This window comes from Podarcis liolepis (assembly GCF_965112155.1).
Source record: "Podarcis liolepis genome assembly, chromosome: 4".
Taxonomy (NCBI): Eukaryota; Metazoa; Chordata; class Lepidosauria; order Squamata; family Lacertidae; genus Podarcis; species Podarcis liolepis.
In genome coordinates this window covers 100,811,789-100,837,468 of record NC_139558.1, presented here as the reverse complement: position 1 = coordinate 100,837,468, position 25,680 = coordinate 100,811,789, and the positions used below count along the sequence as shown (strand labels likewise).

General features: G+C 46.7%; 1 protein-coding gene across 2 annotated transcripts; it reads left to right on the top strand.

Moving 5' to 3' along the window:
• Positions 1–79: 79 nt before the first annotated feature.
• XNDC1N (XRCC1 N-terminal domain containing 1, N-terminal like) lies at positions 80–23,313 on the top strand. 2 transcript variants are annotated; one of them, XM_083499804.1, is made up of 11 exons: positions 80–759; positions 1,139–1,241; positions 10,092–10,215; positions 10,983–11,121; positions 13,043–13,198; positions 13,297–13,460; positions 15,727–15,803; positions 16,165–16,382; positions 21,098–21,176; positions 21,609–21,781; positions 22,434–23,313. In XM_083499804.1, exons 3-11 carry the CDS (start codon positions 10,171–10,173, stop codon positions 22,676–22,678), a joined length of 1,296 nt encoding a protein of 431 aa, XP_083355930.1. In that variant the 5' UTR covers positions 80–759; positions 1,139–1,241; positions 10,092–10,170; the 3' UTR covers positions 22,679–23,313. The 2 variants fall into 2 exon arrangements, with proteins under 2 accessions (XP_083355930.1, XP_083355931.1); XM_083499805.1 differs by lacking the exon at positions 80–759 and having other exon boundaries at positions 1,119–1,241.
• Positions 23,314–25,680: the final 2,367 nt, after the last annotated feature.

Here is a 25,680-nt window from a genome sequence, read left to right as displayed (position 1 = left end):
AGCCCGCCAATCGCCGCTCACTACCGGTTCCCGCTCGGCCAATCGCCCGGCGCGCGAGCCGCCGCCGGAGGGGCCGATTGGAGGAGGCGGGTCTGGGGGGCGGGGCCGAGATGGCCGAAGGAGGCTGTCAAAGCGGGCGAGGGAGCGTCCGATATGTGACAGCTTCGTAAGCGGGCGCAAAAAGTCCTGTTTGGCGGACAAGGCGCTCAGGGACCGAGTCCCGGCAGGCTGCGTTTTCACATGCATTTTCTGGAAACCGCCGCAACAGTCTTCACGGGATGGCCGGGTACTTTTTACGCTTCTCAAGCCAGCAGGAAAATGAGGGACGCTCCCTGGCATCTGCCCCGCCCCTTAAATCCAGATGCGCGCGGCGCTTTCGAGGCCGGCGGGAGGAAGGACTACGGCTCCCAGCATGCTTTGCGGCCTCTCCTGTCAGAGTTCCTTGTTTTAAAAAAATATGGAACAAATTTAGCGTCGTGATTCGAAACAACGTTTGCTCTACCATGTAGTAGAAAGCATTTGTTTATTTATTTTAAAAACCTTTTTTTAAAGAAAAACCAGTCCGTTTACGAACGACCTCGGTGACGTCACGCGGACAGACGAGCAGCCAGCCAATCAGCGTCGAGGGTCAAGGGGCGGGCAGTATTGGCGGGAGATTGAGAAACACCGGGAAACTAAGGAAGGCGCGTCCGGGATCCCTGGGGGGGGGAGGGGGAGAGATCTCTCTCAGGTACCTCATTTGCATACGTTAATTCCCGGGTCCCGCGGGTGCTGAGAGAAGCCCCCTCGGAAGAGATAGAGGTAAGTGCTGCAGTCCGGGATGTGAAGGGTTAAATTCATTCATTCATTCATTCATAAGTATTTCTACTTTTTGTATTTTTTAGTTTTTGTCGTTTAGTTTTGGTTGTTGGGTTTTGCTTTTTGGTCTTGTCTTTTCCTCCCTTTTCTTTTTAAGTGCTATTTTATTTATCTTAGATCCCTAAATATTTTTACTATGCACTTTGTAAAATTTATCTCAGTCTAAGAATATGTAATGTAATGTATCCTTTTCATGTTTGTTGTGTAAATTTTTTTGGGGGGAAATCATTCATTCGTTTTGTTTTGTTTTGTCTGCTGGGGGCATGTGGGTGGGAGGCAGGGCTTTCCTGTGAGTCAGGAACCAGATGTATAAGGCTCTTCCACTTCCCTCCGCTCAGACACCCCCCTTGCGAAGAGGACGAAGAGGATGTCTTCAGCCACAGGTAGGGAGCCAGCCGCCTCCGCCGCCTCTGCCAAGGCTTCTTAGCCACACTCTCTGCAGCCTCAGTGGCCCCATCTGCGCCCACACGGACGTGCCCCTTCAGTGCCACCGGAAAGAGGGAGGAAGCAGCTGCGGGTCCAAGGGGAACTTTCCCTCTTGCTTGAAGTGTAACTCTGTAGGCTTCAAACCGAGGCTGGGCACCTTCAAAGCCCAACTTCCCTGAAGAATCCTGGGAACTGTGGTTTGCAAAGGGTGCTGGGAATTGTAGTTCTCTGAGGTGAGGAACAGCTGGGGATGCTGAGCCTGGAATGGAGGAGACGGAGAGGAGGCAGGAGAGACCTCTTCAAACGCCTTCCATGGGGAAGACGGAGCAAGCTAGTTTTCTGCTGCTCTGGAGGGAAGGATCCGAACCAAGGGATCCAAATGGCAAGGAAGGAGATGCCGAGTAAGCAGCAGGAAGCAACTTCTGACAGGAAGAGATGTTCAACAGTGGGAGGTGGGTCTCCGTCAGGGATTCTGTCCTTATTTTCCAGGGATGTCCCTGATTTAGAGAAGCCGTCCCGGTTTCTGATTTGATCCTCCGCGGAGTGTTCCACTTTTCTTTAGGATGTCCCTATTTTCATTGGAGCTCTTCAGACGACCCCCTTGCGAAGAGGATGTACAGTGGACGCTCGGGTTGCGAATGTGATCCGTGCGGGATGCATGTTCGCAACCCACGGCGTTTGCAACCTGCGCCTGCGGATGCGTGGGTTGCGATTCGGCGCTTCTGCACATGCATGACCACCGAAACTCGGAAGTAACCCGTTCCGGTACTTCCGGGTTTCGGCAGTCCGCAACCTGAAAAAACGCAACCTGAAGCATCTGTAACCCGAGGTATGCCTGTATTTAGTGCAGTTATTACATTGTTATTGTGCCTCCTTGTTTAATCCCCGCCACAACTGCCCTGCGAAGTAGGACAGGGCCGAGATGAGGCCGTGGTCTTCTTCCCACTGCACCCGCCCCAGGGTTGCAGGCATTGAGCTCTGTGGCCGAGAGGGAGGGGAGGATTCGAGTGCGCCCCCCCCCCCCCGTTGGGGGTGAATTGTGGCTGGGCTGCGTCCTGTAGCAGGAACCCCCCCCACCCCAATCATTCTGTTTGCACAAACTTCACACACACTCACTCACACACTACATACGTCCCATTTCTGTTATAAATTCATAGAAAATCAACCATACATCGGATTTGCACTTTTCCATTTTTATTTTACTCCATATGACAAAGACTATCAAAGTGAGGGGGTGGCTTTGTTCTGGTCGGCCATAATCCCTTCACCATACCAGCACATCCACAGGAGCCCTGCCCAGTTGCTATGTCAGCCCTGATAATCCCAGACAGAAGACAATCAAAATCATAAAGAACAGTGGATTCACCACAGGCTGAAACAAAGGACGATGATCAGATCTTCCCTCTGGGGGCAGGAAACTGCAAACTCCCCATTGTCACCTGGAAAGTACTCATGGGGAGGGGGAAAGGAGGAACCAGCTGGGTGACTGGACACTCAGGTTACCACCACAACTCCTCCCTCAACCCCTCCTTTCTGTAATGTATGCATGATGTCAACCCTTTCTGTAATGTATGCATGATGTCAACCCTTTCTGTAATGTATGCATGATGTCAACCCCTCCTTTCTGTAATGTATGCATGATGTTTCTGGGGGTGGGCTTGACCTAGAGGAGGGGAATTTCAAAAGTTTTTATAAGGTCTTGCAGCCCATTGTTCTGGGTCTTTTCCTCTCTCTTGCAAGTGAAGGAAATACCCTGTTGCAACAGTTCAATAAAGGCCAAGCCTACAGGCTGCTGTTTTGCTCCAAGTTATCCTGGTTGGTGTCTTTGTTTTGTCCAAGAGAGCCCTCAGATTTTTCCGTTAACAGTTGGCGACCACGAAGGGACACTTGGTTCTCCTGTAAAGGTGAGAGGGGAGATAGAAGGGATCGGGCGCCACTGGGCAACCTTAGCCCAGGGATCCTTCTTCCTCTCCCTGCCTCCTCTTTGCGGGCGGTAATCAATCGTCACCAAAAGCTCAACCAGGGGAGCAAAGGCGAGGTCAAGCCGGCTAAAAAGAAAAGGATCCTGGGATTTGCGGGGGACATCTTCGAACGTGAGTATGGTTTGAAGTAAATGCATTGGGAGGGGGGTGGAAAAGTAACGACCCCACGACAGCCAGACTTTCCTTCTTTCATTTCTGGCGTAGCCCCTCGGAGTCGGCCGGGTGCGCTCTAACTTTACCCTTTTCTAACCCGATTCTCCCCTTCGGAAAGTGGCCAGGGAGATCGCGGAACTTTACTGTGTGGCGCATACCTCTCGGAGTTGTCTGGGTACGCCAAAACCTTTCTCTTTCTCTCCCCTCAATTTCTTACACGGTGTGTGGCCGGGGAAATTGTGGTACCTTTTGCTGTTTTCCGATGTTCCCCCCCGGGGTCGTCCAGGAACATCTTAATCTCTCTATCTCTTTTCTCCCCCGTTTTCCGTCTTGGAATTGAGTCCGGGAAAGCGTGGCTCTTTTACTGTTTCTCTGACATCCCTCTCTCGGAGTCGTCCAGGGGAGTCTTTCAAGTATTCTCTTACTCTCCACCTACCCTAACTATACAAATGAACCTTCCCCTCCTGCCTGGCAACCTTTGTTAGGGATGACCTGGGTATGTGAGAACGCAAGGTCGTTTGCTCCTCTTTCAAAACTTTGTTTTCTCGGACCCCCAATCTGGCACTGCACAGCGCAGGCGTCCAGTAGGGAGCCCAAACTTAGTCTCAAAGGCTAGGCAGGAGGCTGTTGTGGAGGGTAGAAGGGGAGGTTCACAATTGGGGCCCCACACTAGGATTAGTCTTGAAAACAGTACTGTGGTTTAGGTTTCCGGGCAGAGACCCGTGGTTTAGGTTTCCGGGCAGAGACCCGTGGTTTAGGTTTCCGGGCAGAGACCCGTGGTTTAGGTTTCCGGGCAGAGACCCGTGGTTTAGGTTTCCGGGCAGAGACCCGTGGTTTAGGTTTCCGGGCAGCGACCCGTGGTTTAGGTTTCCGTTCAGGCCTGAGGTTTTTAGCAAATAGCTCGTGGTTAAGAAACAAGTAGGGATTGCACTAAGTCAAGGATATCCCAAATACTGAAAGAATCTTTCTTCTACCCCTTTCTTTCCTCCCTTGTGTGTGTGTTTCCACTCTTTCTGTCTTTAGCGTACTTCGTTAACAAAAAAAAAACCCCCCAATAATAACATATGAGAGAATGGGAGCTCACTAAACACCCTAGCTGGACTCCTCCTGGCAACAAAGCTTCCATGAAGCCTTTTGCCCCAGAGAGGACTCTAATATGCCCCTCCAGCTTGTCATCTCCAATTAGAAAAAAAAATAGAAATAAAATAAAGGGGCAAAATGGTCTTTCCAAGTACAAAGTACGAGACCGTTGTAACTTTTAGTGGGTGGCTTAGGCCCACCACCTAGAACCCAGGGCACAGTGGCCACCTCAGGGATCCTTCAACAAAATCAGGGTGTGAACCCTTAGGGAGAGCTGAACACATCAAATTTGTGTTGTTAAACTATAATCTAAAGCTAGAACATGAAACTGTAAACTTAATGGTGCTCAGAGGCAAAAAAAAAAAAAAAATGAATAAGAGATGTATTCAAAGATTTAGAAATATTTCAAGGGTTTGTATTTACATTGGCCTTGGCATCCATAGACTGTTCTTAAATGCACATAGTTTTAAATTGCAAGCTTGCTTCAAAATTTTAAATCTAAGGAAGCCATGTTGCGCCTTATCGATCTTAAACAAAACAAAATGGAGAATGGAGTGTGCAAATGTTTGTTATTTGAGAGAGGCTCTAAAAGAGAGTTTCCCTCCCAAGTGGTGAAATCCTGTATACGTGCTACTTGTGTTCTGAAAGGGGGATTACCCCACCTCTTTCTTCTAGTTTTAAGTGAGGAGGGTGATTTTAAGTCTAATGGTAAATGATGTTTGTTCTAACTTTTGAGTTTGCTCCAGTCTATTTTGGAAGGAGAAGTTAACCTAATGTTTCTGCTGCAAAAGCCTAGTTGAGCACAACTGCTCTCTCAAGCTAAAATGCAGTGTATGTATTTCATTAAGTGTATGCCTATAAAAGTATGGTGTTCATTCTAAGAAAAAATATTTGAGTCCAGTTTTAACTTTGATTTGGTTGGACAGAAGAGTTATTGTAAGGCTCCTGATATCAGTCTCTATAAGACTTCATGGCCTCTTTTGTTAGAAAATGCCCCCCTCCCCCTTGTTTCACTCTGCCCCTTTCAGTTGGTTTCTCCCTTCTTACTTCTGTGCTAGGTAAATTTACTCCCGAGTAAGCTTCCTTTAAAGGAAACTGCAAAGGGGGGAGGGGGCAACACTTGTGTATTCCCTTAAAAAAAAAAAAAATCAAATCTAGGGCTGCTTTAACTGTGCTTTATAAGAGATCCTCTCAGGAGTATAGATGTTTCCTTTCCCAGCTGTAAATCTGTACTTAAATGTGTATGCCTCTTTGGTAGTACATATTTTGGAGGGTTGGACTAGATGACCCCAGGGTCCCTTTCAACTCTCCCAATTTGTGGCTGTGTGGAAGACCATGTGTCTGCAAGCATTGGAGGGTAATTCTTAAATTCTGGTGTGGTAATGGAGTTGAAATTCAGCCTAGCTTTGCTCTTTAGTTTTAAAAGGTGAGAGGTGAAGCCCAACTGGTAATACCAAGCATTTGAGTGATTACAGTGTTTATCATTTTGTCTACTATTTAAAAATCAGACTTAAAAGTCTACTCAAAGTTTAAGCACATACAAATGAATAATCAAGTAGAATTAGCCTTGACCATTCCTGTAAATAAAGGGCAGGAAATAATAATAATATTAATAATAATAATAATATTTTTTTGTCTGCAAATGGTAAGGCTGAAATGGCTGAGAAGTTAAAAAAAATAAAATAAAATCCTAGGAATTCTAACTCTGGCCATTTTTACTCATAAATAAGAGAGCGGTTGATTGTTCCGTGAATGGCCAGAGGGATATTAGCCCTTTCCTGTACATAAAGGAAGCAGTCTCAGTTTGCTTGGGCTGAAATTGCTAGCTTTGGTGAATACTTAAATTGCTGAGTTTCTCTGTTTTGTTTAAAATCAAACCCTGTTTTCAAAATCTACTCCTTACCCTTCCTTTCCCTTATTCAAATGGTAATTTAGCCAAAGGATGCAACATTTTCAATAGTATAAAAGGTTTGCTGAGACATGAACTCTGCACATGCACAGAGGCTAGATCAGCTAAAGAAGAGAGAGAGAGGAAGGGGGGAACTGTAAGGGGGGAGAGGAGGTTTCTTCCAAAAAAAAAAAAAAAAAAGAAAAGAAAAGAAAAGAAAAGAAAACTTGGAACCATTGAGGTAAATCACCCTTAATCTGTCTTTGCTCCAGGGCTACTTAAGACAAAAGGCTAAAAAACAAAACAAAACAAAACAACAACTAGCCCATCAAAAGTCAAGAGCTTTCCAAGTTCCAAATCTTAACATGCCAAATTCTTTTCACAGGTAAATATCAAAGCATTCCCCCCTCAATGGGAATTTTAGGAACAGCATTTCCTGACAAGCTTCTCACATGAAATAATTTTACCTTTTAACAGGATATGTGAACCCCGATAACAAAGTGTTTGTCCCTTTTTCCTCCCACAGCAAGTTTCTTTCTGTTCTGTGAAACAAGTCTGAATCCCTGCTATATTAGTAACTTCAATCTCTTTGTGGCCTTGACACTTCTTTTTAAAGTTACAAATAATCTGTTTTCATTTATTTAATCCGTTTCTCCATGATGTCTATGAAGTTAATCGAAGCACAACCAAACATTGTTTGTGGAATGGTACTTGTTTACCTTCGGCCTGAGCATTTCTTATTAATTCTGTCATTTTGGCTAGTGCAAGGTACCTGCACAACTTTAAATTGCCATTCATTTTTCTTGGTATTAACTCATTTCCCAGTATTCCGCTATTAACATTACAGTTGTTGTTGTCACATCATTTGGGATGTTAAAATGCCAAAACAGGTTACTTCAGGTTACTTCAAGTTTCTATTAATTGCGTGTCTTAGCATTTATTTATTTTTGGTTCCTCATAGGTAATTTTGTGTGTGTGTGTTTTACTTTGGGGACATGTTCATCACATGTTGAAAGTCAGTTTCATGAAGTTCTTTTATCAAATAGCACATGGTGAATTTAAAGTTTTTTCCCATGGTTTTCCCATTTTTTTCAGTCTAGTAGTAATCTGCGTGGTTTTGATAATATATTTAATAATAATTCTTTTCTAAATCTGATGTCTTTGTGTCAAGTTTGTTTTCATCTGACTGGTAATCTAATTTTTTGCTTTCTTTTGTATTCTTAACCTTTGTATTTTTTACAGTTCTCTTTCTCTCCAAAGTGAAGGAAAGCAAATGAACTTGGCAGATAATAACAGTAGTTATAGGAAAATGTGATAATAATATTGGAATGAATGAAACGCTTAATTCGCTAAGATTTTTATTATTTGCAGCTTCCCATGGAAACTGGAGGACATCCTTTTGCCTTTTACCCCTCCCTTTTCTAACTGTCTTTAAGCCCCAAAACCCTGCCCCTTACAGGATATCACCTATACAGATGTGCAATGATGAAAAGCAGCAACAACCCCTCAACTCAGTTCTTCCATCATCACAAGACACCAGAGTTTTCAAGTGCCCACAGCTATCTCTTTCAAAGGATATAGACTGCCAGGGGAGTGGGCCTGACAAAGGGGGGTGGAGTTGACTTGCAAGGACATCTTTTCACTTGAACCTCAAGCCTCTGCGCTCCAGGATTCAAAAGATACATGCGTAAAAGATCACAATTGTGTCAAGATATGCAACTGATATTTAATTAGTTTGTTTTGTTTTAAGTGTTATTATGTAGGAATGTTGAAATGTGTCTGACAGTGTGTTATTCCCACAAGGGGGGGGGGCTATTTTGTGTGTAATTATTTTTATGTTTAATGTCTTATTGCTTGCACACCAATTCTCATGCATTTTATACTTTCTGATAGCTCACACTATTGTGTAGTCCAATGTTTAGATAACCACATTTCATTGTCCCACCTGGCACTCTGCCAACTTTCCCTATCCACTTTAAAATGTGCAAAAACTGGCTTTACCAAGGAGAAGCTTATAAGATACATGAAGGTGCATATGCTTTGGTTTAGCAGGAATGATCCCTTATAGAGTTAAATTGTCTTATTTCGACAAAGTGCCCTTTTAAGAACGGTTTTCCTTTAACAGACTGGTTTGAAAGGTTGAGAACCATGGGCACATAAATTCAAATTGGACTCAGTTTGAATTGGGCAAGTGTATCCAGGCTGCAATTAGCTTTTTGGTCCTTAAAGTGCAAGTGAGCAACTTCTCAGGATGCAAGACCAGAGCCTGTAATAATAATAAGAAATCCCATGGATTTTGGCCAAGGCAAAGACATTTCACTCATGACGTGTCCGAAACCTGTGCCAGCTGTGGTGGGTGCCAGGCTACATGAAAAATATGAAAGCCCTAAGTGGATTCAGCAGGGATTGCCACTACTGCGACACCATGCCGATGTGAGACCACAGAAGAGCTACCTTGACACCTGAGAACACACAAATGGGTGGGGGGGAAGCAAACTGCACTTTTCAGTCATTAGTGGACCTTCCTGCCTAAATGTAAAGCATAGATCACTATTGAGAAAATATTTCTTCCAAGGTGCTAGAATACCACAAGTAACTGAGCAGTGCACTGTTACACCATTATATTTCCATGCAAATATCCTTAAAGTAGCATGATATCCAAGTCCCTTTCAGGTTCACATGGACACACACATCTGGGACGGAGAATACCAGGTTATTATTTACCACCTTAAATTGTGCGGAGAAAAGGATTGCAAAGTAGCCACCTTTGCAATCTTATCTCCGAAGGGGGGAACTGTAGCAGGAACCCCCCCCACCCCAATCATTCTGTTTGCACAAACTTCACACACACTCACTCACACACTACATACGTCCCATTTCTGTTATAAATTCATAGAAAATCAACCATACATCGGATTTGCACTTTTCCATTTTTATTTTACTCCATATGACAAAGACTATCAAAGTGAGGGGGTGGCTTTGTTCTGGTCGGCCATAATCCCTTCACCATACCAGCACATCCACAGGAGCCCTGCCCAGTTGCTATGTCAGCCCTGATAATCCCAGACAGAAGACAATCAAAATCATAAAGAACAGTGGATTCACCACAGGCTGAAACAAAGGACGATGATCAGATCTTCCCTCTGGGGGCAGGAAACTGCAAACTCCCCATTGTCACCTGGAAAGTACTCATGGGGAGGGGGAAAGGAGGAACCAGCTGGGTGACTGGACACTCAGGTTACCACCACAACTCCTCCCTCAACCCCTCCTTTCTGTAATGTATGCATGATGTCAACCCTTTCTGTAATGTATGCATGATGTCAACCCTTTCTGTAATGTATGCATGATGTCAACCCCTCCTTTCTGTAATGTATGCATGATGTTTCTGGGGGTGGGCTTGACCTAGAGGAGGGGAATTTCAAAAGTTTTTATAAGGTCTTGCAGCCCATTGTTCTGGGTCTTTTCCTCTCTCTTGCAAGTGAAGGAAATACCCTGTTGCAACAGTTCAATAAAGGCCAAGCCTACAGGCTGCTGTTTTGCTCCAAGTTATCCTGGTTGGTGTCTTTGTTTTGTCCAAGAGAGCCCTCAGATTTTTCCGTTAACAGTCCTCACCTATGGAACAGAAGCGAAGGCCCCGGGCACCTCATCCCGAGGGAGTAAGAAGCGGGGAAAAATAAAATCCATCTCTCTTCCCCCCAAACCAGGTGGGACTCAGGATGGGAAAGCCCCATAAGTGGAAATGAAAACCTGATCAAATGAGGGTGACTCACTGAATCCTTGGAAATGGCTCCAGTCAAAATCAAATACGTTGTTTCTTTCACATTTCAGGTAACATCCATGTTCTTTTAAATTAAGGGAAATAGGGAGTTACAAAACAAGCTGAGCTCAAAACTTCTAGTACATTAGTAGGCAAACGACTATTTAAAAATAGTAAAAAGCTTTAAACGTTGATTTTTTAAAAAAATAAAAAATACCAGTTAATATCATGTCACTAACTCATCATATACTGTATTTTTCGCTCTATAAGACGCACCAGATCACAAGACGCACCTAGTTTTTGGAGGAGGAAAACAAAACAAAAAATATATTCTGAATCTCAGAAGCCAGAACAGCAAGAGGGATCGCTGTGCAGTGAAAGCAGCAATCCCTCTTGCTGTTCTGGCTTCTGGGATAGCTGTGCAGCCTGCATTCGCTCCATAAGACGCACACACATTTCCCCTTACTTTTTAGGAGGGAAAAAGTGAGTCTTATAGAGCAAAAAATACGTAACTGGCTCTTTTTGTGTTCCAAATGGTAACCAGTTGATTTTATTATTTTACTAGCAGTGCAATGGGGAGCTTAGACCCAGAGTCTGACCACTATTCGTTCTCGCCCTCTTCTGGCTCTAGGGTCTTTCTGGCATATGCATTTTCAAATTAAGGACTATAAACTTGCAGTAGAAGAGATCTGAGCATCTTGAGATGCCAGCTCCAGTGCCAAATAGTGGACTGTGCAGTTCTGCAGCAATCTAGTGGGTGCAGAGGGATAAATATACAGAAGTGGAGTCGTGTGCTGTGCTCCTCAGTTGTTTCTTCTCGCTCCTTTCTCTGGGGCAGGATCCCAAGTCCCCGGTGGAGAACCTTCTGCTTGAAGAAGGGGTTCGGCCCTGGCTCAGCTCTCCCCAGGACCGGAGCAGGCAACTGAAAGCAGAGCTGCAGTTGGAACACGCAAGCCGCATTGGCTACATTGATGTGGGTAAGCATGTGGGAGGAGGTAGCAAAGGAACCCCCTCTATGGGAACAAAAGGGATAGAGAGAAGTTTTTATCCTTCTCTCACAACACTGGAACTTGTTGAAATCTGTGATGGTTTTGGTGAGCCCTTCACAATAAATCCCTCTGCTTACAGGTAGGTAGCCGTGTTGGTCTGCCATAGTCAAAATTAAAAACTCCTTCCAGTAGCACCTTAAAGACCAACTAAGTTAGTTCTTGGTATGAGCTTTCGTGTGCATGCACATTTCTTCAGATACACGTGTATCTGAAGAAGTGTGCATGCACACGAAAGCTCATACCAAGAACTAACTTAGTTGGTCTTTAAGGTGCTACTGGAAGGAGTTTTTTATTTTCCCTCTGCTTAATCAGAGATGTATTTACAGTCTTTATTGTACATTATTTACAAGGTATAGAGCATCACTTCAAGCGTCCGAATCATCCGTAGGGTTGGGCAATCCCAAACGTCTCCGTTGTTCCTGGCGGGCATTTTAACCCCCTCCTGTCCTGAGCTGACGGAACTGGTTTTCCTTCTCCCTCTGTGCCTGAGCTGGTAGATAGGAGCCTTGCCTCCACCTGAGTGGCTTCCCCTTGCTCTACACCCCCTTTCAGTGCTGCCTCTTCTACCAGCCCCTCTCTCTCCCCCTCCTTCAACTCCGGAGCCTTCCTTGCCAGCTCTGTGACAAAATCCAGTGAAGCTGAATGTTGAGAGATTCAGCAAACATTAAAGTCCTTCTTCACGCAGCACAGAGTTGAACTGTGGAACTCAGTCCCACAGGAGACAGTGATGGCCACCAGCCTGGATGGCTCTGAAAGAGGTTTAGACAAATTCATGGAGGAGAAGGCTTACCAATAGCTGCTAGCCAGCAGTGCTTCTGAATGCCAGATGCTGGGAACCACAGGAGGGGAGGGTGCTGCTCTCATGCTTGTATCCTGCTTGCAGGTTTCACATCCTGGGCATCTGGCTGACCCCTGTGAGAACAAGATGCTGGACTAGAAAGGCCACTGGCTGGATCTAGGAGGCACTTCTTGTGTTCTTAAGGGCTGATGTTGTAACTGCAAGGCAGGATTAGAAGCACAGAGCAAGTGACACACTGCCTTAAATTTAAAATATGTTACGACAGCATGTTCTTCAACGAGGTGTTGGCATTCTGAGCAAATGTATTGCAATGTAGGTTTGTGTCCAGGTGATGGCTGTGTAGCTGAGCCCGTTGCTCTTCAAAACAGTTTTAAGTTTGAATTTATATATATTTTTAACTGTTGCTATATCTGTATTGGGACGCGGGTGACGCTGTGGGTTCAACCACAGAGCCTAGGGCTTGCCGATCAGAAGGTCGGCAGTTCGAATCCCCGTGACGGGGTGAGCTCCCGTTGCTCGGTCCCTGCTCCTGCCAACCTAGCAGTTTGAAAGCATGTCAAAGTGCGACTAGATAAATAGGTACTGCTCTGGCGGGAAGGTAAACGGCATTTCTGTGCGCTGCTCTGGTTATAGTCATGCTGGCCACATGACCCAGAAGCTGTACGCCTGCTCCCTCGGCCAATAAAGCGAGATGAGCACCGCAACCCCAGAGTCGGCCACAACTGCACCTAATGGTCAAATTCAAATGTATCTCTATTGTGTTTTATGACTTCCTTGATATTGTTTGTGGGCTGGAACTGGTCTGTGACCGAAATAATAAATTTAAAAAGTGAAAAATTAATAAATGGAAAAAACAAAAGGAGCAGGAGACTAGGGCAGGCTGCAGGGCTCTGAGTCTGAATGTTTGTGAACCCCATATGAGTGCACTGCAACTCAACTAAACTGAGGAGGAAAGGCAGGCAGTGCCAGAAGGAGACAACTTTCGGACGTTTGATAGTCCAAGTGCAAGTTCTTTGGTGCAGAGCTTGATCTTCTGTTTGTGCACTTCAGGGAACTGTGGCTCTGCCTTCCTTCAGATAGACGTGGGGCGATCCTCCTGGCCTCTAGACCAGAGCTACCTCACTCTCTTGCCCACCACAGCCTTGATGATGCCCGCTGATGCAAAGCTGGATAAAAATCGTTCTGCAGTCCGGATGTTTAAAGAAGGTAAGAAGGTGGGCACTCTTCAGCCACGTGGAGCCACCTGAGGACTGTAAATGGCCTGGATTGTATTCGCTCGGCATCTCCCTCTCTGTGCCCCACAGGAGACTTCCTGGCTTCAGCTCTAGGCGAGAAGTGGGACCGTGTCAGACTCACTTGTAGCCAGCCCTTCAACAAGCGCACGCAGTTCGGTCTCTCCTTCATCCGAATCCGCACTCCACAGGATGTAGACGACAGCAAGTCAGGCCCAGTCTCTGCTCCTAGTCAGGTACAGATCCACGGGTCATGGGTAGCTATCCTGCAATTTTATGCAAGCATGGGGGCCAAAATCCAGCAAGTAAAGAATATTGTTCACAAACCGGGTATTAAACTAGTGAAGTTGTTTGTGTATATAAATAAATAAAATACTAAAACAAAATGAAGTGGGCACAAGCTCCCCATGTATTTATTTTTTTCAAATTAAAATACAGTGGTACTTCTGGTTGAGAACTTAATTCATTCTGGAGGTCTGTTCTTAACCTGAAACTGTTCTTAACCTGAAGCACCACTTTAGCTAATGGGGCCTCCTGCTGCTGCTGCGCCGCGATTTCTGTTCTCATCCTGAAGCAAAGTTCTTAACTCGAGGTACTATTTCTGGGTTGGGGGAGTCTGTAACCTGAAGCGTCTGTAACCCAAGGTACCACTGTAATTGGGAGGCTGCCAGTTCTGCTGTTTGTCTGCTCAAAAGCCACCCCCTCCCCCAGGAAGTCCATAAAATTATCCATGAAGAAAGTGAACAGAGAAAATACTAGAACTAGAACACTAGAACTTTTTGACATCCGGTGAAGCTGAAGATTCAGAGCAGATGAAAGAAAGTGTTTTATGCATCACATAGTTGAATCACGGCACTCGTTCGCAGGAGGCAGTGATTGCCACCTGCCTAGATGGCTTCAAAGATGGTTAGACCAATTCATGGGGTATAAAGCTCTCAATGGCTACTAGCCATGGTATGCTCCGCTTCTACTAAGGCTTCTAAATACCAGTTGCTGGGAATTTCAGGAGCTGAGAGTCCTGCAGTTCTCAGGTTCTGCTTGCTGGTTTCCCACAGGGATCTGGTTACGAGAAGAGGATGCTGGGCTTTGGCCTGATCCAGCGGGTGGTTCTTATGTTCCCTGCAATATGAAACCACTTGAGGGATTTTTGAAGGTCTACTGTTCTAACAGCCACCATTATTCAGAAGCACAGTGACCTTCTTCTGCCTTGCTTTGCCTGCCAGACGCTGGCAGGGTGCCCTGCTTGTGAACATCCCTGAGGCCTTTGATTGGCAGGATACTGAGCCAGGTGGGCTGTTGTTCTAGCCCAGAATGGCCATTCTTATCCTGATGAGCAAAATCTGTTGTTTTTTTGTATTTGAGCTGAGCTATAGAAGCAGGGGACAAAAGGACTTCCCCAGTTTGCTAATTATCGATCTACCGTATTTTTTGCTCTATAACATGCAGATTTTTTCTCCTGAAAAGGAAGGGGAAATGTCTGTGCGTGTTATGGAGCGAATGTGTGGTCCCTGGAGCCGAAAAATCAGACAAAAATCAAATCGGGCTTCACGATTGCTGAAACGGAACAAAGAGCAGGGAAAGCCCCTCCCCTCCAGGCAAGCAGAGTGTCTGCTTTCCTCTCTGTTCTCCGGAGGGAACAATGTTTGTGAAGGGAAGAGAGATTACAGGTTCAGCTTAAAATTCTGATTTGACTTCCTGCTTTTTGTTTTTGGGGACACACAGCATTCAAATATGCTTTCTTCAATTTAAAAGGATGAAATCCTTAAACAGTGTTTTGCCTGTAAATTCATGCGATCTGGAAGATTACAGTGTCTGTACCTCTTAAGGGATGGCAAAGCTTAGGTTTCGCTGCTAAATAGTTCTTAATGCAGTTAAAATGCTTTCTTCTGTCAAGGCAATTAAAAAAAATAAATATCAGGCAGCCGGAAAACATGCAGATGGGAGGGAGAGAGAGAGAGAGAGAGAGCGCTGGCTGGCTTGTGTGGGTGGGGGGGGGACTTTTGCCTTCCTTTCCTCACGTTATAGCCCTCTCCTGCATTCTTAGCCTTCTGTGTTTTTCCTTCCTTCCCCACTTAAAATGTGGTTACAAAGCATGGATCCACATGGATCCTCAGGATCTTTGCATTGGGTCACCCCAAATTCACCATCAGAGCACACAGCATGTCCATGGCTACAGCCTGCCCCCCCAAAATCACGCACCCACTGTTGCCTGGGGCTGCAATGGTGCAAAAAGGTGGTTACAAAGCATGGATCCACAGGGATTCTCAGGATTTTTGCATTGGGTCAGCCCAAATTCACCATCAGATCACATGTCTGTGGCCACAGCATGAAGCACAAAAATGATACGTCCACTGTTTCATTCAGAATATTTTTTCCCTTGTTTTTCTCCTCTAAAAACGATGTGCATGTTATGGTCAGGTGCGTGTTATAGAGCGAAAAATACGGTAATTATTGATCTCTCAAATGTTACCTCTCTTCTTTCATCCTGTTTGTTGCCCACAGGCTCCTTCCGAGTCCAGCAGCAGCCCGTGGCTCTCCAATGCAGCCTTCTGCAGGACTTTCTTCCCAGAGGCGCCATCGTAAGTACCTGCGTGTGTGCATCCATTGCTCACACTCACCCACCTCTGGCACAGGGCCCCCAGAAGGATGGACAGAAGGCAATGCAGGCCTTAGCCTGAAACAATGTTAGTTTGAAACTTCTGGAGGTCTTCAGGATAAGGCTGGACTGTCATCAGTGTGCTTTATGTGCAATACATTCCATTTTTGGACAGGGCAGGTTGGAACAATAGAGAACAGACAGTCCTTTTCCAGTTTCTGACTCTGTTCTTGTGGTTCTTTTGCCCACGCCTGTCTCTTGGTAGCAGCATTGCTTCCAGGAAGCTGGAGTCTTGGTTCTGCAGTGGCCTCTTGAGGAAGCAGCTGTTGGGTTTCTCTTTGCAGGAGCACCGAGCAGGAAGTGGCACTAAAAAGCCGGCTGCAGCAGCTGGACCCAGCCTCCAGCCCTGGTGCCTGTATGAGCCGCCCGGCCAGGATGGTGCTGCAGGGGGCCTGTGCCCGCAAAAGAGCCTTCCCCCTGGTGCCTGGCCCCAGCACTCCTTCTGCAGAGAGCAAAGAGGACGGGCAGAGCCAGCAGGAAGCTCAGGAGCCAGTTGCGTCGCGTGAGTATTGGGGATGTGGAGGGGGGCGGAGAGATGGGGACACTTCTGTCTGCTGAGAAGCTACCCCTCCAAGCACCAACATGGGAGCAGATCCACAAGGGGCAATTCAAACTACGTTTGATGTGTTGAGCTGGTCTTGTGAATATTCCAGCCTGTGTCAGAGAGAGCGGCTTGAGCACACTGGGATAGTGCCCGACAAAATCTTAAAACCTTGGAATGACTAAGCCAGATTCCTTTTTCATTTCATTTCATTTCATTTTTTATTTGTATGCCTCCTTTCCATAGTTAAAAAAACAATGCTAAAGGCGGCTTACAGCATGACCTTTAAAGCCCTAAATGGCCTCAAAGGCCCAGTATACCTGAAGGAGCATCTCCACCTCCATCGTTCTGCCCAGACACTGAGGTCCAGCTCCAAGGGCCTTCTGGCGGTTCCCTCCCTGCAGGAAGTGAGGTTACAGGGAACCAGGCAGAGGGCCTTCTCGGTGGTGGCGCCCTCCCTGTGGAACGCCCTCCCACCAGATGTCAAAGAGAACAACAACTACCAGACTTTTAGAAGACATCTGAAGGCAGCCCTGTTTAGGGAAGCTTTTAATATTTAATAGGTTATTGTATTTTAGTGTTTTGTTGGAAGCCGCCCAGAGTGGCTGGGGGGACCCAGCCAGATGGGCGGGGTATAAATAATAAATTATTATTATTATATAACAAGATTTACATAATTACAAGGGACGCGGGTGGCGCTGTGGGTAAAACCTCAGTGCCTAGGACTTGCCGATCGCATGGTTGGCGGTTCGAATCCTCGCGGCGGGGCGAACTCCCATCGTTCGGTCCCAGCTCCTGCCCACCTAGCAGTTCGAAAGCACACTTAAGTGCAAGTAGATAAATAGGTACCGCTTAATAGCGGGAAGGTAAACGGCGTTCCGTGTGCTGCGCTGGCTCGCCAGATGCAGTTTGTCACGCTGGCCACGTGACCCGGAAGTGTCTGCGGACAGCGCTGGCTCCCGGCCTCTAGAGTGAGATGAGCGCACAACCCTAGAGTCTGTCAAGACTGGCCCGTATGGGAAGGGGTACCTTTACCTTTACATAATTACAAAAATCATAAACAATAAATAAACCATATAAAAAATGCACAACCAAATGGGAAACCATTTCCACATTAATCAAAATCTAAGACTAAGAATACAGTACAGCGTTAATACCACAGTTTAAAATGACATAGGTAAAAAATAACAGCAATTTAAACAAAAACAAAACAAAACGGAGCCCTCTCTGCCCAGCAGCAGCAGCGGCAGCAGTCCTTTATAGAGCCCATCAGGTGTGGAGCCCTGGGTCAGGTGTTGAGTGTCAGGTCTGGGGCCCTCTGGCGCTGAGCAGGGGAGTCCTGATGGATCTGTGCTGCTGATTGGGTTTTTTCCCCTGCATCCTTAGTTGCTACTAGAGGTGCAGTGGTCTTGGTGGCAAAGAGTGCATTCTACCAGATTAGGCTTGTGGCCCAACTATGACCCTTTCTGGACAAGGATAGTTTGACTTCAGTTATCAGGTGCGCAGCCTGGGAGTCATTTTGGACTCACCACTGTCCATGGAGGCACAGGTCAATTCTGTGTCCAGGGCAGCTGTCTACCAGCTCCATCTGGTACGCAGGCTGAGACCCTCCCTGCCCGCGGACTGCCTCGCCAGAGTGGTGCATGCTCTGGTTATCTCCCACTTGGACTACTGCAATGCGCTCTATGTGGGGCTACCTTTGGAGGTGACCCGGAAACTACAACTAATCCAGAATGCGGCAGCTGGACTAGTGACTGGGAGCCGCCGCTGAGACCACATAACACCGGTTCTGAAAGACCTACATTGGCTCCTGGGACATTTCCGAGCACAATTCAAAGTGTTGGTGCTGACCTTTCAAGCCCTAAACGGCCTCAGTCCTTTATACCTGAAGGAGCATCTCCACCCCCGTCGTTCAGCCAGGTCCAGCTCCGAGGGCCTTCTGGTGGTTCCCTCCCTGCGAGAAGCGAGGTTACAGGGAACCAGGCAGAGGGCCTTCTCGGTGGTGGCGCCTGCCCTATGGAATGCCCTCACATCAGATGTCAAGGAAATAAGCAGCTATCTGGCTTTTAGAAGACATCTGAAGGCAGCCCTGTTTAGGGAAGTTTTTAATGACTGGTGTTTTTAGTATGTTCTGATGCCACCCAGAGTTGGTGGTGTATAAATCAATCAATCAATAAATCAATCAATCAATCAATCATCAGCATCATCAATGCTCTGGGAACCTCAAGACTGGACTATTGGGATGTGCTTCATGTGGGGCTGCCTTTGAAAATGGTTTGGAAGCATCACTTGGTGCCTGAGCCACTGAAGAGAACTATAGACAGCCAACTAAGAGCCACTAGAGGGAGAAAGAGAACCATTATGGAGTCTCTGGCCCGTCAGTTCTTCCCTGCTGTCTTCTAGCTGCAGAGTAGATCAGCAATCTTATCCTGCCTGCAAAGATGAAAATACCGTATTTTTTGCTCTATAAGACTCACTTTTTCCCTCCTAAAAAGTAAGGGGAAATGTGTGTGCGTCTTATGGAGCGAATGCAGGCTGCGCAGCTATCCCAGAAGCCAGAACAGCAAGAAGGATTGCTGCTTTCACTGCGCAGCGATCCCCCTTGCTGTTCTGGCTTCTGAGATTCAGAATATTTTTTTCCTTGTTTTCCTCCTCCAAAAACTAGGTGCATCTTGTGGTCTGGTGCGTCTTATAGAGCGAAAAATACGGTAATTTAGACTGTTTAGCTTGGAAGGATAAAAAGGGAGCGGGGTACAATAGCACTCTCCAAACAGGATGGCATGGATGAGGTTATTCTGTTTTCATCCTCACAGTAACCCTGTACAGGTTGGTCTGTCGGCAAAACAAGATGTGATGCAGGTGGCCTGTGAATGGCACCTTCCACTAAAACAGCGCAGGAGGGAGGTTTTTTTTTTTAAAAAGCCTGCCCAAGTGCCGTAGCCCTGAGCATACTCCCCCCCCCCCCGCCCCGTTCTCCCACCCAGTGACTGCTGGGTTGAGATCCGGCTTGTGAGTCTCCGGCTCAGTCCCCTGAGACTCTCCTCATTGGCACAAGACACATCCAATGGCTTTTTTTGGCTGTGGCGATTTTAATTATTATTATTATTTTGCATACTGCTGTATCATACACACACACACACACACACACATATGTAGTTTACAGCAATAAAAACCAGGCAGAGGGCCTTCTCAGTAGCGGCGCCCGCCCTGTGGAACGCCCTTCCATCAGATGTGAAGGAAGTAAACAACTACAGTGGTACCTCAGGTTACAGATGCTTCAGGTTACAGACTCCGCTAACCCAGAAATAGTGCTTCAGGTTAAGAACTTTGCTTCAGGATAAGAACAGGAATTGTGCTCCGGCGGCGCGGCGGCAGCAGGAGGCCCCATTAGCTAAAGTGGTGCTTCAGGTTAAGAACAGTTTCAGGTTAAGTACGGACCTCTGGAACAATTAAGTACTTAACCCGAGGTACCACTGTACCTGACTTTTAGAAAACATCTGAAGGCAGCCCTGTTTAGGGAAGTTTTTAATGTTTGATGTTTGATCGTGTTTTTAATGTTCTGTTGGGAGCTGCCCAGAGTGGCTGGGGAAACCTAGTCAGATGGTGTAGAAATAAATTGTTGTTGTTGTTGTTGTTAGAACATAAAACCAATAAAAAGTTGACAACTTTGAGCTCTGGTCTCCTCAGCTGAAATCCTCCCCTCTTCCTACTATGTGTGACAGTGGATGTCTGCTTGGGGTACAGACACTGGCGGACGAAGGGGGGGGGGCTCGCCGCTCAGCCCTCCTGACGTGTGCCATGCTCCTGGATGTACACTGCTCCTGGTACCAGAGCAGGGAGACCTGCCACTGCATACAGCATGACAGAATATTTTTTTTTAAAAGATATTTATTAAAGTTTTTAAAGTATAACAGTAAAAATGAAAAACAAAAAGAAACATACAAAATAAAAACAGTTAAAAACACATTGATTTTCCATAACATATCTTCCTTACACTTATTTCCCCGGACCTCCTCGTACCTCCCTTTTTTGTATTCCACTTCAGTTTGTTATTTCAGCAAATCCTTACCATTAAGCTTTTACCCTTTTGTAAACCTTTTTTCCTATCTCTTAAAGCATTACAGTTGGAAACCACTTAGTTTCTATCCAACATCCTTCTAGCATTCATTAATTTTACAATATTTCTGTAAATAGTCTTTAAATTTCTTCCAGTCTTCTTTCACCGACTCTTCTCCCTGGTCTCGAACTCTGCCGGTCATTTCTGCCAATTCCATGTAATCAATCACCTTCATCTGCCATTCTTCCAGAGTGGGTAAATCTTGTGTCTTCCAGTACTTTGCAATGAGTATTCTTGCTGCTGTTGTAGCATACATAAAAAAAGTTCTGTCCTTCTTTGGACAGAATAACAACACCACCACCACCAACAACAACAATAATTTATACCCCGCCCATCTGGCTGGGTTACCCAGCCACAATGGAATAAGGGTTTTCATCAGTGGGTGGACAGTCCTGCCTTGTGGAGGAGGGTTTGGGCAAGATCCCCTCTTTGGTGATCCTTTGTTTCCATCTCTCTCTGTGGGATCTCATTTGCTGTGAAACAGTCAGCCCCACAGGTGAGTCTTACCAGACACACCAGCCCTGGATGACTAATGTTGCTGACTTGATTCATCTTGCAGGGCCCAAGCAGGAATCGTCTGCCAGAAGAGGAGGCACGAAAACAAGTCGAAGACGGGCATCATGCAGCAACCTGACGAGGTGATTTGGCCGTGTGGGGAATTTCCTTCCGGTTCAGTCCCAGTCAGCTGCCCTTCGGATTCAGCTCAGGGTTCAAGGTGGTGGTTTCCCAGAGCAAATCTGTGGCCAACTCTGTATCCTGCCGCTTCCGTTAACCCAGAAAAAATAGATGTTTCATGACTCCTAAAGGGCATGATACTGGCGGAAAAATAATAATAATAATAATAAATAGAATTTTATTTATGACCTGAATGCAGCTGTTATAATATGGGAAATTAATGGAGTCTGATTTGTTACATCCCTGAAAATAGAAGACAAAGTATACTCAAAGGGAAAATACCACGAAGCATAGTAGTCGTTTTGAATAAACAGTGTATGTTTGCTGAGATGAGATGTGTGTGGTATAAAGGGAGACTTTAAACTCTTTTAAATGAGCAACAACCTTCTCCACAGGTCTGCAGCAGCTTCTTCTGTCAAGCGTAGGGCTAATTCTCGAAGGGAGCGAAGAGCCGCAGGCCAGCAGGGGAGACTGAGGAACAAGGAACGTGAAGAGGAGGAAGAGGAAGAGGAAGAGAGATGGCCTAGAAAGAGAGAGGTGGAGTTGGGTGTGTGCCCCATCTGTGCGGGTGAGTAACAGATGGCAAATTCAAATAAGTTGCTTGCCAGGACCGGTGCGACCATTGGGCAGAGGGAGGCAGCTGCCTCAGGCGACAGGAGCTGAGGGGCGGTAGCAGTACCACCTCCTTGGCTGTTCCCCTCTGTTAGAGGGCAAGAAGTGGAGGTGCACAACACCCCCTAAACTAGCCGGCAGTCCTCAGGTGTGCTGGGGGATGCTGCTATCCTGTTGTCACCTTCTGAACATGGAAGGGGGTTGCACCATCTCGTCCTTTGCCTCTGGCAGCAAAATGTCTTGGGCCAGCTCTGCTATCTGCAGTCAATCGCTGAGGAGCAATTTATTTTTCAATGATGCTTTCTTTGTGTTTGTTTGCGTGATGTTTCCCACCTTCGATTTGCAACACACGGCACTATTTGGCGAGGAGAAATTGTTGGGAGAAGGTAGCGTTTTGTTTGCACCCTGCTGATTGGGGGAGAGAGCACTTATTTTGCACCATGCTGAAGGGATTGGCATCGTATTTGCAACGTGCAGGAGGGTTGCACGTAATGGTGTTGCCTAAAGTGGCAATCTCAGAGTGGATTGTGGCCAGAGACAGGGGTGGGAGAGAAGGGAGGTTCTAGCTTCTGGTTGCTCTTGTCAGACCCTGTTGCCTCCTTCTGCAGGCCATTTCCCCACCAATCTCTTACCAGCTCATGCCTCCAGCTGTGGAGAAGAGGATTTTGAAGCGAGATCTTCCTCCTCGTCTCCATCGTTGTGGGAAGAGCTTGTCGCAGACTGCGTCCACTGCCCCATCTGCCAGTTCAGTTTCCCCGCTGCTGAGATAGAGAGACACGCTAGCAACTGCAGGGAGCCGACTGAGGCCGTGGTGAATGGACCCTCCTGGCTTTGGGCAGAACAGGGCGAGTAGATTGGGTGTAATCTACTTCAGTCGCACGTTTGGTGATCAGCTGGGATCAGGATGTCGCCAGAACAAGGAGCCCACAAAGGACGCACAGGGCTGCCACAGAGTTGGAAGTGAGACTAACAAGAAGAGAGTAAGAACTCCAGTAATTGGAGCAAGGAACATGTTATTCGGGTTGCAGTGCCAGCACCTCTTACTCTCCCTCTGGTCTGATTCTTCTCACCAACATCCGCACACGCCAGAGCGCTGGGGCTCATCCTGACTTGTTGCTGTAGTTCACAGCCAAGACTGTCGGAAAGATTCCTCGGAAAGGCGACTTTCTTCCCTGCTCACCTTCTCCTCTCCCGCAAAGAAGCTGAGGGGCAGGCACTGCGCAGCCCATACCGGTCTCTTTTCCGTACAGACCAGCAGCACGAAAAACGAAGACTGAATTAAATGTTTGCAAGGCTTGCCAAAATCCCAACTCCTGTCCCCCCTGGCTGGGGCTCGTGGGAGCTGTAAGTTCTGCAACATGTGGAGGCCGCAGGTTCAGGATTATTTGGACCAAGAGGCTAGTTGTAGGAATGTGCCGGTGACAAACTTTGTTGTTAAAAATTGGGGTTTTCCCCCCTGAAAAGTTGTGTTGTGTGTCACAGAATGAACCGATTGTCCTTTTTTTGAATTTTCCTCTGCACATTCATAGGCACCAATATTTCAAAGGGAACCCCTGTCCTGCACTACAATTTAGTGGGCAGCTTCATGCTTCTTCCCCTTTCCCCGGCAGGGCATGTGCAACCTCTCTTTCCGATACTTTCCGTTGTTGCGGAAATTCCCCACCGTGATGGTATCTTAGTGAGCCACTGCTATTATTTGTGAGCTACCTCTTTAAAAGGAAAGAAAAGCAGCTGCCCTCATTGCTCCGCCCACTTTTAGCTCTGGCCCCGCCCACCACTGGAGTGCGGCCCTCAGAATGTTGGCCAGAAGGGAAGGTGGCCCTTGGGGCGGGAAAGGGCCCCCAGCCCTGTTCCAGTTGCCTCAGATGGTCCAGGTTTAATTCCAAAATGCTGAATGGCACTTTGGCTGTTCTCCTTGGTTAATGTTTTGAATGATGTTCTGCTGTTGCGGCAGCAGACCACTCCTGTTGTATGCCGCCTGCATCAACGGCGGTTGGGCTGGGGGCACTTGGACCCTGCTCCTGCCTGGGAAGCCTGCAAACACTCTGTCTCCCAGCAAGTGTTATTCAGAGGCACGGCAGCCTCAGGCAGTAGCAATCGAACCTAGCTGATATAGAAAAAACCTGTTCCTTTTCCCTTGTGGGGTATCCAAGAGCCTGTATGGAGTCCTTAAGTGGGTTCCCTATTGGTAGGAGAAAACACCAACCAGAGTTTATTGAGTACAGTGGTGCCCCGCAAGACGAATGCCTCGCAAGACGGAAAACTCACTAGACGAAAGAGTTTTCCGTTTTGGAGGTGCTTCGCAAAACGAATCTCCTATGGGCTTGCTTCGCAAGACGACAATGTCTTGCGAGTTCCTGCTGTTTTTTCCCCCTCCCCACCCCCTTTTTCTAAGCCGCTTATCAGCTGATCCGATCAGCAGATAAGCCGCTAAAAGCCGCTAATACCACTAATAGCGCTAATCCTTCAATGGGCTTGCTTCGCAAGACGAAAAAACCGCTAGACGAAGAGAATCACAGAACGGATTCTTTTCGGATTCTTTTCGTCTTGCGAGGCACCACTGTACCTTATATACTCGAGTATAAGCTGACTTTTTCAGCATATTTTTTATGCTGAAAAAGCCCCCCTCAGCTTATACTTGAGTGAGGCAGGCAGTGGCGGCAGCGGGCTGCTTGTTCTTCCTCCTCCGCCGCTGCCGCCGCCACCAGGTTTGTGGTGTGGTAAACCAGCTTATACTCAGGTCAATAAGTTTTCCCAGTTTTTTTGTGCTAAACTTAGGTGCCTCGGCTTATATTTGGGTCAGCTTATACTCGAGTATATACGGTATATTGAGAAGCAAGGCAGCTAGTAAGCCTGATCTTTATTAACTTGCAACAGGGTGCTCTCACACACACACACCCCACGCAGGAGGGAGGAGGAACCCAGAACAATGGTGTGCAAGCCCTTATATGGACTTTTGAAATTGCCCATCCTGTAGCCCAAGACCACCGCCTAAAACATACACACATCACAGAAGGAGGCGGTCTACAGCAGAAATCCTGTCTGCCAGGATACCTGATAATGGTCACTGATTGCTTTACCTGGGCAGTCTGGCCATTCTTTTGTGACGGCAAATACTTTAATTCCTGAAACCAGGTCACAGGCTCACCCTGTTCATACACACATATGCCCTTCAGACAGGTAAGCAAAAGACAATGGGGAGGCTTTCCATTTCCTTCCAGAAATATTTCCAGAGAAATATTTGAGGTCAATTTGGGAGGGTCAAAATGGCTTCAGGACTGCTCTCCTGTACTATTTCAGACACATGGTTTATATACTTATGTATGTGATTGCCTTGTACATTTATGAACATTTATTTTATATTTGAGAACTTAGAATTCTTGTAACACTAGCAATGGTGCTGGAAGCTATTACCACATTGGAAGCAGGCACTGCCTCCAGCTGGAGTGAGTTCCAAAGTTCCATTGCGCAGAGGTTCTTCCCTCTGAATCTTCCAGCATTCAGTTTCATTGGATGTCCCGCTGGGCTCTAGTATTATGAGAGGGAGAAAACCTTTCCTTGATGAAGCACACACTCTTCTGTTTAATAAAGGGAAAGGGACCCCTGACCATTAGGTCCAGTTGTGGCCGACTCTGGGGTTGTGGCGCTCATCTCGCTTTACTGGCCAAGGGAGCTGACATTTGTCCGCAGTTAGTATTTCTGGGTCATGTGGCCAGCATGACTAAGCCGCTTCTGGCGAACCAGAGCAGCGCACGGAAACGCCGTTTACCTTCCCGCCAGAGTGGTACCTATTTATCTACTTGCACTTTGACATGCTTTTAAACTGCTAGGTTGGCAGGAGCTGGGACCGAGCAA